Source organism: Camarhynchus parvulus, chromosome 5 (assembly GCF_901933205.1).
Source record: "Camarhynchus parvulus chromosome 5, STF_HiC, whole genome shotgun sequence".
In the NCBI taxonomy this organism is placed as follows: domain Eukaryota; kingdom Metazoa; phylum Chordata; class Aves; order Passeriformes; family Thraupidae; genus Camarhynchus; species Camarhynchus parvulus.
The window spans coordinates 56,883,011-56,895,288 of NC_044575.1; the positions used below are offsets into that span (position 1 = coordinate 56,883,011).

General features: G+C 43.0%; 1 protein-coding gene across 1 annotated transcript; it reads left to right on the forward strand.

The window, feature by feature from the left end:
- Positions 1–1,996: 1,996 nt before the first annotated feature.
- Positions 1,997–11,464, forward strand: LOC115904478 (potassium channel subfamily K member 16-like). Its single transcript, XM_030949905.1, has 5 exons — positions 1,997–2,216; positions 4,310–4,430; positions 6,137–6,303; positions 7,853–8,021; positions 11,066–11,464. Exons 1-5 carry the CDS (start codon positions 2,022–2,024, stop codon positions 11,407–11,409), a joined length of 996 nt encoding a protein of 331 aa, XP_030805765.1. The 5' UTR covers positions 1,997–2,021; the 3' UTR covers positions 11,410–11,464.
- The last annotated feature ends 814 nt before the right edge of the window (positions 11,465–12,278 follow it).

A 12,278-nucleotide genomic window follows, 5' to 3' on the forward strand; every position in this document is an offset into this window, starting at 1 on the left:
AAAAACAAAGTCACGAAAATTCCTTGCAATCAAAGGTTTCTGGAGATGCAGACACAAATAGCCCCTTTGGAGAGGGGCTTAGAGGGAAACCCAACTTAGTCTATATATACAGGCTGGAGGAGACAGCATAAAAAAGATGAGGTTTCCTGGCATCTTACCCACATAATCAAACCACTGTAGCTGCCATGAATATTGAAATTCTCATGATCTTCCATGAGTTTCATGTTTTTGTCATCCATTTTCCCCTCAGAAGAACTGAGGAAATAATCCAGTTGTATTATCTTCATGGCTGTTGAGAATGCTGAACACATGTTGCATTTGTACATGAAAAGGGCTTTATCTTATCTCACGGGGCTGGGAGACTGAGAGACACAAAAGAATTGTCCTTATTTTAGAGCAATAATTTAAATCTGAGGAAGAAGCACACCTTTGACGTGTAGCTTCAAAAGAAGTTCAAGGAAACACGGCACATCCTGTTTCAACAAACCCTTTTCCAGTAACCCTAAGGAAGATCTTCAAACGTGTAAGAGTTTCGGAAGCTGCTTACCTTCATTCATAGTCTTCCTGTTTTCCTCTAAGGTCAAACAGATTTATATGTGAAAGGACAACCTGCAGTTGACAGAGTGAAGGCACGTGCTGCTTCTTGTTTACACCAGTTCTGCAAAGCTAATCCCAGAGTCTCTGCCTTTTCTTGATATTTTCAAACTCAATAAAACCACAAAGACTCAAAGAGCAGAATAGGTGGTACATTTTTAATGTTTTTTCAAAGGGTGATTTGCTCCAGTGTGTTCTCATTATTAAAGTAGGGCATCTGGTGAAATAAAAAAGAAATTGTGCACAAAGCAAATGAAAATGCTGGGAAATACAAAGTCAAGAAAATTAATGAGTGTTAACAGTGTCCATGGTGCAGCCAAGCTCAGACCTGTCTGCGTCTGTTCCAAAATCAACATCTTCATTCAAGGGCTTCCCTCTCTCACAAATTCTTCCCTGTGGCACCCAAATTCTTCTTGAAGCTAAAGGGAACAAGCTCTGACAATTATATGAATGACTTCTCAATGCATGAGAACCATCCTTCTGAAATCAGCAGAGGCTACATTGCTGTAGGTAGCAGAAAATCAAAGCCACTTTGGTTGGAAAAAATCCTTAAGGTCATCGAGTCCAACCATTAACCCAGCACTACCCACCACTAACCTGTGTCCCTGAGCACCATGTCTGATGACCTTAGAGGTCTTTTCCAACCTAAACAATTCGATGATTTTATGACTCCATGGATCTGATGGCACAGCTACTTTTTCATCCATCTAACTGCGCACCCAGTACCAGTGTAATGTATTCCCTTGGATACACTGCAGAGGAATTGCTGGCAGAAAACCTGTTTGGATTTGGCACATGTGCAACCCACAGCCATTTGCCTGTGTGTCCAAGGTTTTGCTCTGGGCTGTTGTGGCTCTGCATGACCCTGCCCTGTGCTGCAAGCAGACAAGTGAAGCCCAAAAGATCAGTGCAGCTGCATTTCCCTGGGGCTGCCCCTAAACATGGGTCAAGAAGGAGCTCCTGGGATCAAAGGCTTGCCCTGGAGTCCTGTTCTTGGACTCAGCAGGGCAAACAATGGTTTTCCAAGCAAACTCCCCTGTGAATCCCTTCCAGACTATCCTCACCTGTCCCCAGAGCCTTCTGAGCAGGAGATGGCCACCTGCCAGCTGCTCCAATCCTGACCCACTTTTCCTGAGAACCCAGCAAGGGAGAGTTTCACAGACAAGAGGAAATCCCTAAACAGCATGCAGCTCAGAGAATGGAAAGTTTTTTCTTGGGGGGGGTTGGGTTTATTGTGGTTCCCCCCCCCCTGCTTCCAGCTTCCCAATGAATGCATCTGGCAGCTCACTGTCCCTGCCAGTGCGGGATCCCAGCGGAAACCAGAGCTGGGAGGGCTCTTCCTGCCCGGGGGAGGCTTCCCAGGAGTGTGAGGGATTTACAGTCACCTCCTCTGGCTCCCCATCCCCGGCAGAGTCGCCCTGAAGGCCATGTGCAGTGGCAGGCTGCAGACAGCTCTGCTGGTGGCTGGCTACTTTGTCTACCTGCTGGTGGGTGCTGCCGTGTTCCAGGCCCTGGAGAGGACTGCTGAGAAGCAGGAGAAAATGGCAGCTGCCCAGATGAAGGAGGCTTTTCTGCAGAACTTCACGCAGCTCTCGGTGGCAGAGATGGAGCAGTTCATGAAGGTGAGTGGAAGTCCTTTCTCCCTCCTGTTTTCCCCATCAGATTTTGTTTCCTACTCATCCTTGCTGCACTGATAACTCTCTGCTTTCCTTCTGATTGTGGTCACTTGGATGCTTCCAGAAAACCCCTCTGGTGTGAGCAGGCAGCTCAGTCTGATGGTAAATACAGCTTATGTAGCTGGACAAAACCTTGTGTGTGCTAGCTATTAATATCCCCATCCCACCATAGCCTGGGTTTTTTGGGGTCTTGCCTCTTGTTGATTCTGCTTTTAGTGGGGCTGTGCTCTTACACAATGGGTGGCATGGCAAGAAAAATGAAATGAATAGGTGTGGCTGCCACTTGGAACAGCACCACAGATAGCGCAAAGGAGCAATAAGGAAAGGTCTGGATGGGAAAAAAAAAACCAAAAAAACTCCAAATAGCTACAAGGAGGGTGGCATGATCAGAGTTTGGTTGTTGAGGAGGGTGGCATGGTCAGAGTTTGGTTTTTGAGGAGGATGGCATGATCAGAGTTTAGTTTTTGAGGAGGGTGGCCTGATCAGAGTTTGGTTTTTGAGGAGGATGGCATGATCAGAGTTTTGTTTTTGAGGATGCTGCAGAAGAGAAACAGGTAGCCTGGCCAGGGGAAGATTTTTCTGGTCATGGCACAGGAAGATGAAGATGAATATGACTGTCTCTTCAACTTGGGTATTTTAGAGCTCTGTCTGCTATAATGCAGGAGACAATGAGGAGTTAAAGCCTTACTGGAAGCGTTTCCACATGGAAATGGGCCACTTTACAGAATAAAGAAACATGGGGAAGAACTGGTGCTTCTAACAGCAGAGCCAGAAATTCAGCCCCTGTTTTACCCATGCATGCATCCTCTTCACCTTGTTTTTTTATGGGTAGGGAAGAAGGTAAAAAAAAATAATAATAGAGAGCTTTTCAAGAAGGGAATAAAAAAAAGGGTGAGCTTTTAAGACAAAGAAATCTTTGTGCAAGGGCTATGGAAATTATTTTTGTTAACCTCAATTTTCTGAGACACCAGCAAAAAACATGGTGAAGGGAGAAGCAGGTAGGAAGATTTTGCTGGTGCAGTTTATTCCAGCACATGTCCTGCTTCTGGCAGGGCTCTGTCCTGGATTTTATCTCAGTTGTTTCTGTACAAACCAGCCTGCCTTCCAGATGTCCAGTCCACTGTTCTCTGTTTGTAAAGACAGGGACAGCTGGATACTGTTTGATTTTAAAATTTCCTTTTAACTTAAAAAAAAAGGACATTAAAAAATAACAGCACTTAGAATTAAAACGAAGGAAGAGTCTAAAAATGCATAAAGTGATAAATATAGCACTGGAGAGGTGTGGAAGAAATTATTAGGCAAGCCTTGTGTGTCAGGGCAGTCTCAACTCAACTCAACCCAAACCATCTCTGACAGATGTTCCTCTAACCTTCTCTCAAAGGCAACTTTGCAAACATGTGTGTAAATGTGTAAATTTATCTATGTGTATTCATGCATACAGTTTGGAGAAGAATGTGTATGTCAGGCTTTGCAAATCAATGGACTTTCTCTGAATTTAATTCTGTGACACTAATCAGAATACAGACTTGAAATGAAATGCTCAGTGTATCTCATGTGAGCCCTGGCACAGCTCACTGATGCGCCACTGGGAGGGATCAGAGCCACTGCTCATACAGGTGGGTGGTCAGAGCTTGGATCCACCACTGCCATCTCAACTGCAAGTCCAAATCCAACAATCAGCCACCCCCATCTCTTAAACCAGTGCTCTGCCACATCCCAGTCACTCACAGGATTGTGATTTTCCAAACTACTCGGTCTGAAAGAAACAAGGTCCTTGGTCACACTGAAAGAAACAATTTCTCTCCAAACACCCACTAGAGCAGTCAGCACAAACAGAGCAGAAGTTGAACACCCAAACACACTGGATAATGGCTTCCCAACCTTGGAGGTGAAGGTGTGAATAGTGTCAGACAATCTCTGAAGGGAGGTGAGTGGTACTAACAGGAGAAGAGCAGCAGTTGGCTAAACCTGAAGTATTTTTGCAGCAAGCACTTGAGAAAAGCAGTCATGATGAGACCAAACTTTGCTTTCTCTCCCAGAACCTGATTGAAGCCATTCAAAATGGAGTATACCCTGTTGGAAATGAGTCACAATTTGAGGAGAGCAACTGGGATTTCAGCAACTCCTTCTTCTTTGCAGGCACAGTTGTCTCCACAATAGGTAGGTCTAATGCTTTCCATTTATGTGTGCTTGTGTGTGAGTGATGCTTATTATAGCTGGTTATTAGGACATGAATGGATATGCTTTCCAGGATAAAAACTCCAGCCCTTTGTTGTCATGGGTGGCAAGCAGGCATGGACTTAGTCCTAAGACCTTCCCAGTGCACAGCTCTTCATGCTTTATTTTGGCTTGTCAGATATCAGTGGCCTTTCCTATTATTTCCCACTTGTTTCTTCTTTTCAAATCATCTGTTATAATGTTCACTCTGCTGATGTTTGTAGGTGGGAGATAAACTTCAGTTTCAGGTGTTTATTCCAGGCTTTAAATCTGAGAGTGCTGTAAAACATAAAAAATGTAAGGAAAGAAGTGAATCCTGCTGGGGCCTGGGCACTGTCTCCATAACCTGTTTTGAGCTGTTAATTCACATATTCAATTAGTAACATACCAGGAGGAAAAAAAATGGGAAGGGGTAAAGGCAAATGCTGATAATTTTACACTGCTGCTTCAAACTGTTCTGACCTTTACAGGGCCTGCCTGCCCCTACCTGCTTCATCCTTTCTTTCAAATGTACATCCCAAAAAGGGCAGGCCTGCCAAACTTAGGGATAAAATCCATACTGTTGGCACCTGCTTCACAGTCATGCAGTGGAAGTCAAATCTGTGTTTTTACAGAGTGATGCTGAGGCCTCTCTCCCACCAGACCCTAAGCACATCTGATCTGTGAGTGTGACACGTCCCAAGGGCCCCAGCAGTGTCCCAGCACCATGGGAGCTGTGTAAGTGCTGCCTGAGCCCACAGGGAGGTCTCCTGCTGTAGAAGGGGAGGATTCTGACCCATCACTGAAATTGGAATATTTCTGCAACAGGGAGCACAAGACAGCTCATGCATTTGGAAATCCAGTAGCCCAAAAATCACTCAGTTGTTTTGTCTTTTCCCCCAAAGAAAACATTGCATTTTCCAAGTAATGGATGCCTTGACATGAACTGTGCATGGGAAATGCAGTTTCCCAGGGTCACTGATAGCATAAGGACATACACAAAGTTCAGTATTCTTGCACTCAGACATGTACCTCATGGGGTCCAAGAGTCTTGAGACTAAAGGACATGTTTGGGGTTGTTCCACTACTTAGATAAGCCCTCTCTTAGTAGGACCTTAAGGCAAATGTCTCTCTGGCATGAATAAATCAGCCACCAGCAAGGTCTGGGCTAATTAGCACCATCTATTCTAGTGCACAGTGCACTGCCTTGGACTGGAGTCAGTATCTGGACACAGCAGCTCACTGGGATGGAGCCAGGGAGGTCACTAACACACAGGCACATCAACAAGAAGCTGGAGATGTGATCCTGACAGTCTGGGACTCCAGCTCTGATGTCTTCCAGATCCTCAGAGTTCTATTTTCTGACTTTCCATGTATTTGTCACAGGACAGAGCATGTTTCCCTTAATTACATCTTGATTGTGTTTTTGTTCCCACTAAGGCTGTGTTGGGAACACACAGTGCTTCTGCATTCCCCCAGACATGCAGGGTGAACCACTTCATCTGCTTACTGCCTTTTTCAGAGGAAAAAAAAGTGCATTTGGGGTGAGGAGCACTAGCCACATCTTTTAGGGTCAAAGGCAGGCTGGACTGGAATAAGGGTGAATATGACTCTGAATTGCTGCAGTTCCTTGGAATATCTCCTCTGACCCATCTCTTTTTTTTTTGTAGGCTATGGCACATTACATCCTAAAACTGCTGGGGGACAGCTCTTTTGTGTATTTTTTGCTCTTTTTGGAATCCCTCTGAACATTGTTTTTCTGCACCGTGTTGGTAAGATGCTCTCACTGCTCTGTAAAAAGCTGGGGAAATTCCTGTACGAGAAAGGAATGAGAAAGGTAATTGGTTTGACTTACTCAGGCACAGTTATTCTCATTTCTAGTGTTTTTCTCAAGTTTTATGCTGCCTTATCCTCGATTGTATTTACTTTTGTGCTGGGTTAGATGTTGTTCTAGGGCAGGAAAAGAGGAATTCGCTTGCAGAGCTAAGCACACATGTCAGCCATAGAGGAGATATTCAGACAAAGGCATGCATTTTGTCTTCCCATCTAGATGGCAGAAATCCAGCCCCCTTCAGCAATCAGTGGAGAGATGGGGCATCCCACCTCATTTCTTGAGACACTTATCTCAGGAGCCAACACCCTAGGGAAGTGCATGCATCCCTTTAAAACCAGTAAGGGTGATTAAACATCACCTTGAGGCTGCAAAAAGCAGGTGAGCTGTGCAAAGCTGTAAAAATTAGGTGAGGTGTAGAGGTTTCAATGGATTTTAACTCAATGCATAGTGTGCTACCCCTCCTAACTGATTACCCAGTCCTTTAGTCTCTCTCCACCCTTAACTTTGACAGAAAGGAAGCATCAGGCTGAATTTGTCCATTTGAGCCTGGTTGCTGAAAGATGAGGAGACAGCTGTAACAAGCTACAGACAGATTGGTTTTTGTCTGGTTTATGCCCCAGTTTATTTTCAGCTCCTCCCCTTTTTTCAGCTGAGGAAGTGAGAATAGCTTTTCTGTGTCTCCTACTGTAATTCTCTTTCAGGACAAGGTATGATTGCTACAGATAACCCGGTTCAGATTGCTGAATTTCTTGTCATATACGGCAAACTTAAACAGAAGATAAGGCTCAATCAGATACAGACTCAAGGCATGTACACAATACACGAAGACATGAGAAGTTATCCAGCAGTTGCCATTAATTTCCAGGCAATCTGGATTTGGAAAATTCTATACATACAAACTATGTGTGTCTGGCTGATAAATCTCTACATATAACAAGTCTTCTTCTCTAGTCAAAGCTCCTTCATGACTGCTGGGAAGTAGAATGGTTTAAAAGTCACTGTCCAGGCTCTTCTTTATCAAGAGCTCATTATTTTTTGGGTTTTTTTGTAGTGAGATATCCACTGGTTAGGAGCCAAGTTGTGACATTGATGCAATGAGAAATAAAGTCAATAACCAAGACTCTTGAAGATAGTCTTGTCAGAAATGGTGCAATTATTTTTTATTTAAAAATGCTCTTTTTCCCAGGCAAATCTGAATTTAAGTGCCAACCCTAAACACCTAAAAATTAAAAATGAAGTTGTATGGTAAAAAGTGGAAATGGTTTGACTCTGTTAAATGTCATTAGATAGGAATTCCTCCAATAGTCACAGTCATTGATACAATCAGGTAAAAGGCTACATCTTCCAGGGCCACTGTGCACTGCAACACCCATAACACCTGACTTCCCCATGCTTCTAAGCAGGACTAAGGTATTTCCAGAGGAAAAGCACTCAGTAGAAATCCTTCAGATCCTCCTGATCCCAGATAGCCACCCACTTTGAATAACCAGCATTATATATAGCTTATTTGTGTCTCAAATCATGATTATAATTGAACTGGTTTATTTTTCAGAAGAAGATCAAATTTCTGACCCTTTTGTTCTTCCTGACAACGGGGATCCTGGTTTTTCTGTGCCTGCCATCAGTCTTCTTCCAGATAACAGAGGGCTGGTCCTACAGTGAAGGAATTTACTTTGCATTCATCACCCTCAGCACCATTGGCTTTGGAGATTATGTTGTAGGTAAGGTTGATTCCAGAGAGGAAACACATCCAAACACCAGGATGATGACTGTAATCCCCATGGGTTGACTGAATGTACTGTAGAGACAAATCTGTCAAAAGTCTTTGCCTAGTCTTTGCCTAGTCTTTGCCTAGTCTTTGCCTTGGACAGTTCTGGGGGGAAATACTCACTTATTTGGGGATGTATGTGCTGATAAAAGCACAAATTCATCAAAATATAAGGAAATTATGTGCTTTGGGGTGCAAAGAAGACAAGTATTTTTATTAGGGAAGAGTGAGGGAATTTTTATTACCAAGAGGGAACAGTTTATGACAGCTGTACAAAACAAGGTGTGTATCACTGCTTTAGCCATCTCAGATTTAGGTTTCACAGTGTAAAGTGAAGAAAGAAGTGATCATGTTTCAGAGTATATGACTTCACACAACAGACTAAGAGGTGGAAATCCCAGTCATGGGAAATTAGGGAAATCTACTCACAATATTAGAAGTGGGGCTTCAATATAAAAGTGCAAAAGTGGCCTTCTTTAGTCTCCTGAGTATCTCTGGTGGTTTTCTATCCTCACAAGCCAGAGCTTAGGATTTCCCCTGAAGAAACACTGTTTAAGCTGCACTCAAGCATGCTGGAATGCTTCTCAAAACATTTCTGTGGACCTGCTGGACAAAATACACTCTCCGTGGAATAAGTTTCCAAAGGAACTGCAAAATAATTACCAGGAGCAAAATCAGTGTCTACAGAAGAAGCAGGAAACTGAGCTCCATGGAGAATCCAAGATCTCTATACAACAACCTGTCCTGCCATCATCTTGCCAGCCTGAACTTCTCCTCAGCAGGGATATGCAAAGAAAACTGCAGCTAATACTTGCACCAGTGCTGTCCCCACAGAGGGTCTGGAAGCCTCACACACCTTTCTGAGGGACAGACATCCACCACAAAACAAGCCCCAGGCTCTCAAGCCTTGCAGAAGTTCTAGACAGGCCTTGGAGCCTCTCTGAGTTGGAAGGATTTCTTACATCAGGCTGATGACTTTGGTAGAGGGAGACCACAAACTTTTCCAGGGACTGATGTGTCACTGCTGAGGTTTATTTCTCTAAATCTATTCCTTGAAATAGTCTGCTGTACAGAATGGTGGGGAGGGGCTGGTGCCATGCAGGAGAAAAACTGAGCATCAAAATGTTGCATTGTCTTTCCTTGCCCAAATCACAGGGGTGTTTTACTATAATGATAGCAAGTCACAGCCTGAAAACCATGACTTCTATAGCACTCTGCAGCCATATTGCTTTACAAAAACAATTAATTGTATTTTTACTTTCTGATGGTTATTTAAAAATAACAATTAGATAGGTCTCGTGGCTCTATGATTTCATCTTCATTTGGATGACTCAACTCGATCTAAAATATTTTTCTGTGCCAGTATTTATCTTAATTGGTTTTTACAACAGTAATAAAATGTCGGTAAGTTTAATGCTTCACATCTTCACAATGAAACAAGCAGAATCAATGACTGCTCTGAGAATTATGCGCTGAGAATTGCTTACAGATGATAAATGGTTTTGCACTGGCCAAGTGGAACAGAACAGGTTTGAGTTGATTTGCATTTTAGTAATTCAAAACTGGTTTGTAGCTGACCCTTTTTGGGGAAGGCAGACATGCTGGGAAGATGGCTCAGCCTGGGTTTAACTGTTGGGAATAACTGTACATACAGGTGATACCTCTAGGGTGAAGCTCCCTGGGGGTTGTTAACTGAATATTCCCTGCTCGGGCCCAGTTTTGGGTTAACAACATGAAGATGTTACTTGTGGCTTTGCTAACCCCACATCATGAACTCCAGATAAGAGCACAACAAGGAGATGCTTTGCCCAAAGCTGAGAATCCCTTTGCCAACTCAATGCCAGCAGAAGAAAAAGAAACAGCTGTTGGATGGCTGTGCATGAGGACAAACCTGCCCACTGCTGCCCCATTTCCAGAGCTCTTGGACAACAAAGAACAAAAACCTTGCCCATTAATCTATGCAGTACAGAGCACTGCAGGACTTGAAAAGAGTTGCCAGCACCTGGGCTCCTTCTGGGCAGGTTCACCACGAGGTTTGTGGTGGTCCCCCTGTCCATGCACATTGCTGTGTTATCCACTATGTCAGATCACCTCTGGCAGTGACTTGGAGCACTCCATGCAGCTGCCAGGGCCACACCACCTGTACCATGATGATAATATTGTGTGGAACCAAGCAAACACTCTCTGTGTGTTGGGGTCAAACAAAATGACCCATGCAGAACAGCAGGTGTGAGGTCCTGGCTGATGCTAAGAGCATCAGACTGCATGAAATAAGCTTTGGTCCACTGGTTTCCAGCATAGAAAGTTCTGTTCTTGGCATGTGTCAGTAAATTCTCATCAGTCATGTAGTTTCTTAAATGGGGGAAGCTCCTGAAGCCATTCAAAAGTGAGGTGGGAATTGCAGCTACTCTCTTTGTGTGCTCACAGGTACCTGTAATTTAAGGGAACTATTTATTAGGTTGTAATCACACTCTATAGAAATACTGGGAATTACAATTACCCAGATAATAATGGTTGTGTGGTTTTAGTGGCCCATTGTGCTCTGCTTTTTGTGCTTTGGGAGTTTGGGTGCAATTCCAAGATAATACAATACAATTTAACACTACTTCCCACATTATTTCATTTACCTGTACGTGCAGCAATTGAACTGGGATTGCTATGTAGTAAGGGGAAAAAAATAACCTGCTCTGGTGGTAATTCACCTCAATCACAGGATCATAGAACCAGAGAATGATTCACTTCAATTCCAGTGTGTCATTAGGCAGGCCAGCATATTTGTATCATGTTTATTGCATATATCAGTTCATTGCAACAATAAGAGAATTGCCCAGCCTTAACCTAATGCTCTGGAGCTGAGAGTCTCCATTACAGCAAAAAAGTCACTTTAAAGTACTCAGTATAAAACATACTGATGAATTCATTAGGCTGTTCTACTTTACGCTGGCAAGGCAATTTTAACTTTTTCATTTTCTCCTTCTTTCTCCCCCTTATCTTCAGGCAAACAGTCTGACAGGAAATACTTTTCCTACTATCGAGTGCTTGTGGCCATTTGGATTCTTTTTGGCCTTGCCTGGATTGCTCTGCTGTTTAATTTATTGACAACAGTACTAGAAGATACTGAAAAAATAATTGTCAAGGATCTCCAGCAAATTGGAAAGGTGAGTAAGGACAATGTAGGAAGCCAGCAAAGAAGATGCTGGCCTGTTCAGTTTATTCCAGAAGAAGAACCACTACCACCACGTGCTGGAGGGGATGCCATGAAAATGGAGTCATTAACAGCAGATTCTGAACACACAAAAAAAGAAAAAAAGTGTTTTCTAATAGCAAAACTATTGCCATAATGTGTTGAGAATTGAATTCTTCATTGGAGAATTGCTAGTTAATTATTCTAAAGAAATTCCCATAGAAATAAAATTTCTCCTGCCTTTTGCTGAGATATGACCTTTTAGAACTCAAGAACTACAGTTACACAAAGCCTGGATATTAATGGTAAGAAATTTGCTCCTCAGTTTGCAGCTAGGTTGTGCTAACAGCCTGAGAAGTGCACTTGCTTTGCAAGGTGTTTTTAAGGTGCTTTCACAAAAATGCAGAGGAGGGGCATGGAAGAGCTTGCTGGTTCTGTTTGGATTTTGCAGCTTGCAAGAAATCATGTCTCTTCCAGCAACTGACATGCAGAAGCTTTTCTGGCATTGCATAGCACTTTTGGAAGAAGAAATAAGGGTATATAACTTCACAGGTGCCTGACCTGAGCCATCATATTGGATGAGGTGTTATGGTCTGAAAACATGTTTAAATGACAAAACCTGAGCTCAGTTCAGAGACACTTGAAGCATCTAATGGACAGGGTTATGAAAAGGTTAGCATGTTAGAAATGACTGATTCTACCTCTTCCTCTTTTATTCTAACTTGAATAAAGGCGATTTCAGCTTTTATCCCTGTGACTCAGAAAAAAACTTTCTGATGGTGTTTATAAAAAACGCATCCACCCATGTCTTTAACTCAATTTTTATAATAATTTTACTCTGCAAATTTTTCATAAGAACAGAGACCAGTTTGAAGGGACGAGTCCTTGCTGCTGTGTTTTGATTCCATAGGAACTGTGAAGCCATTTAGCAATGATTCTGTGGTGCTGTTGCTTTCCAAGGGTGAGTGGTGTCTAAACCTTCAACCAGGTGAAAAAAAAAAAGGATGTCAGATCTGGGCATGGTTT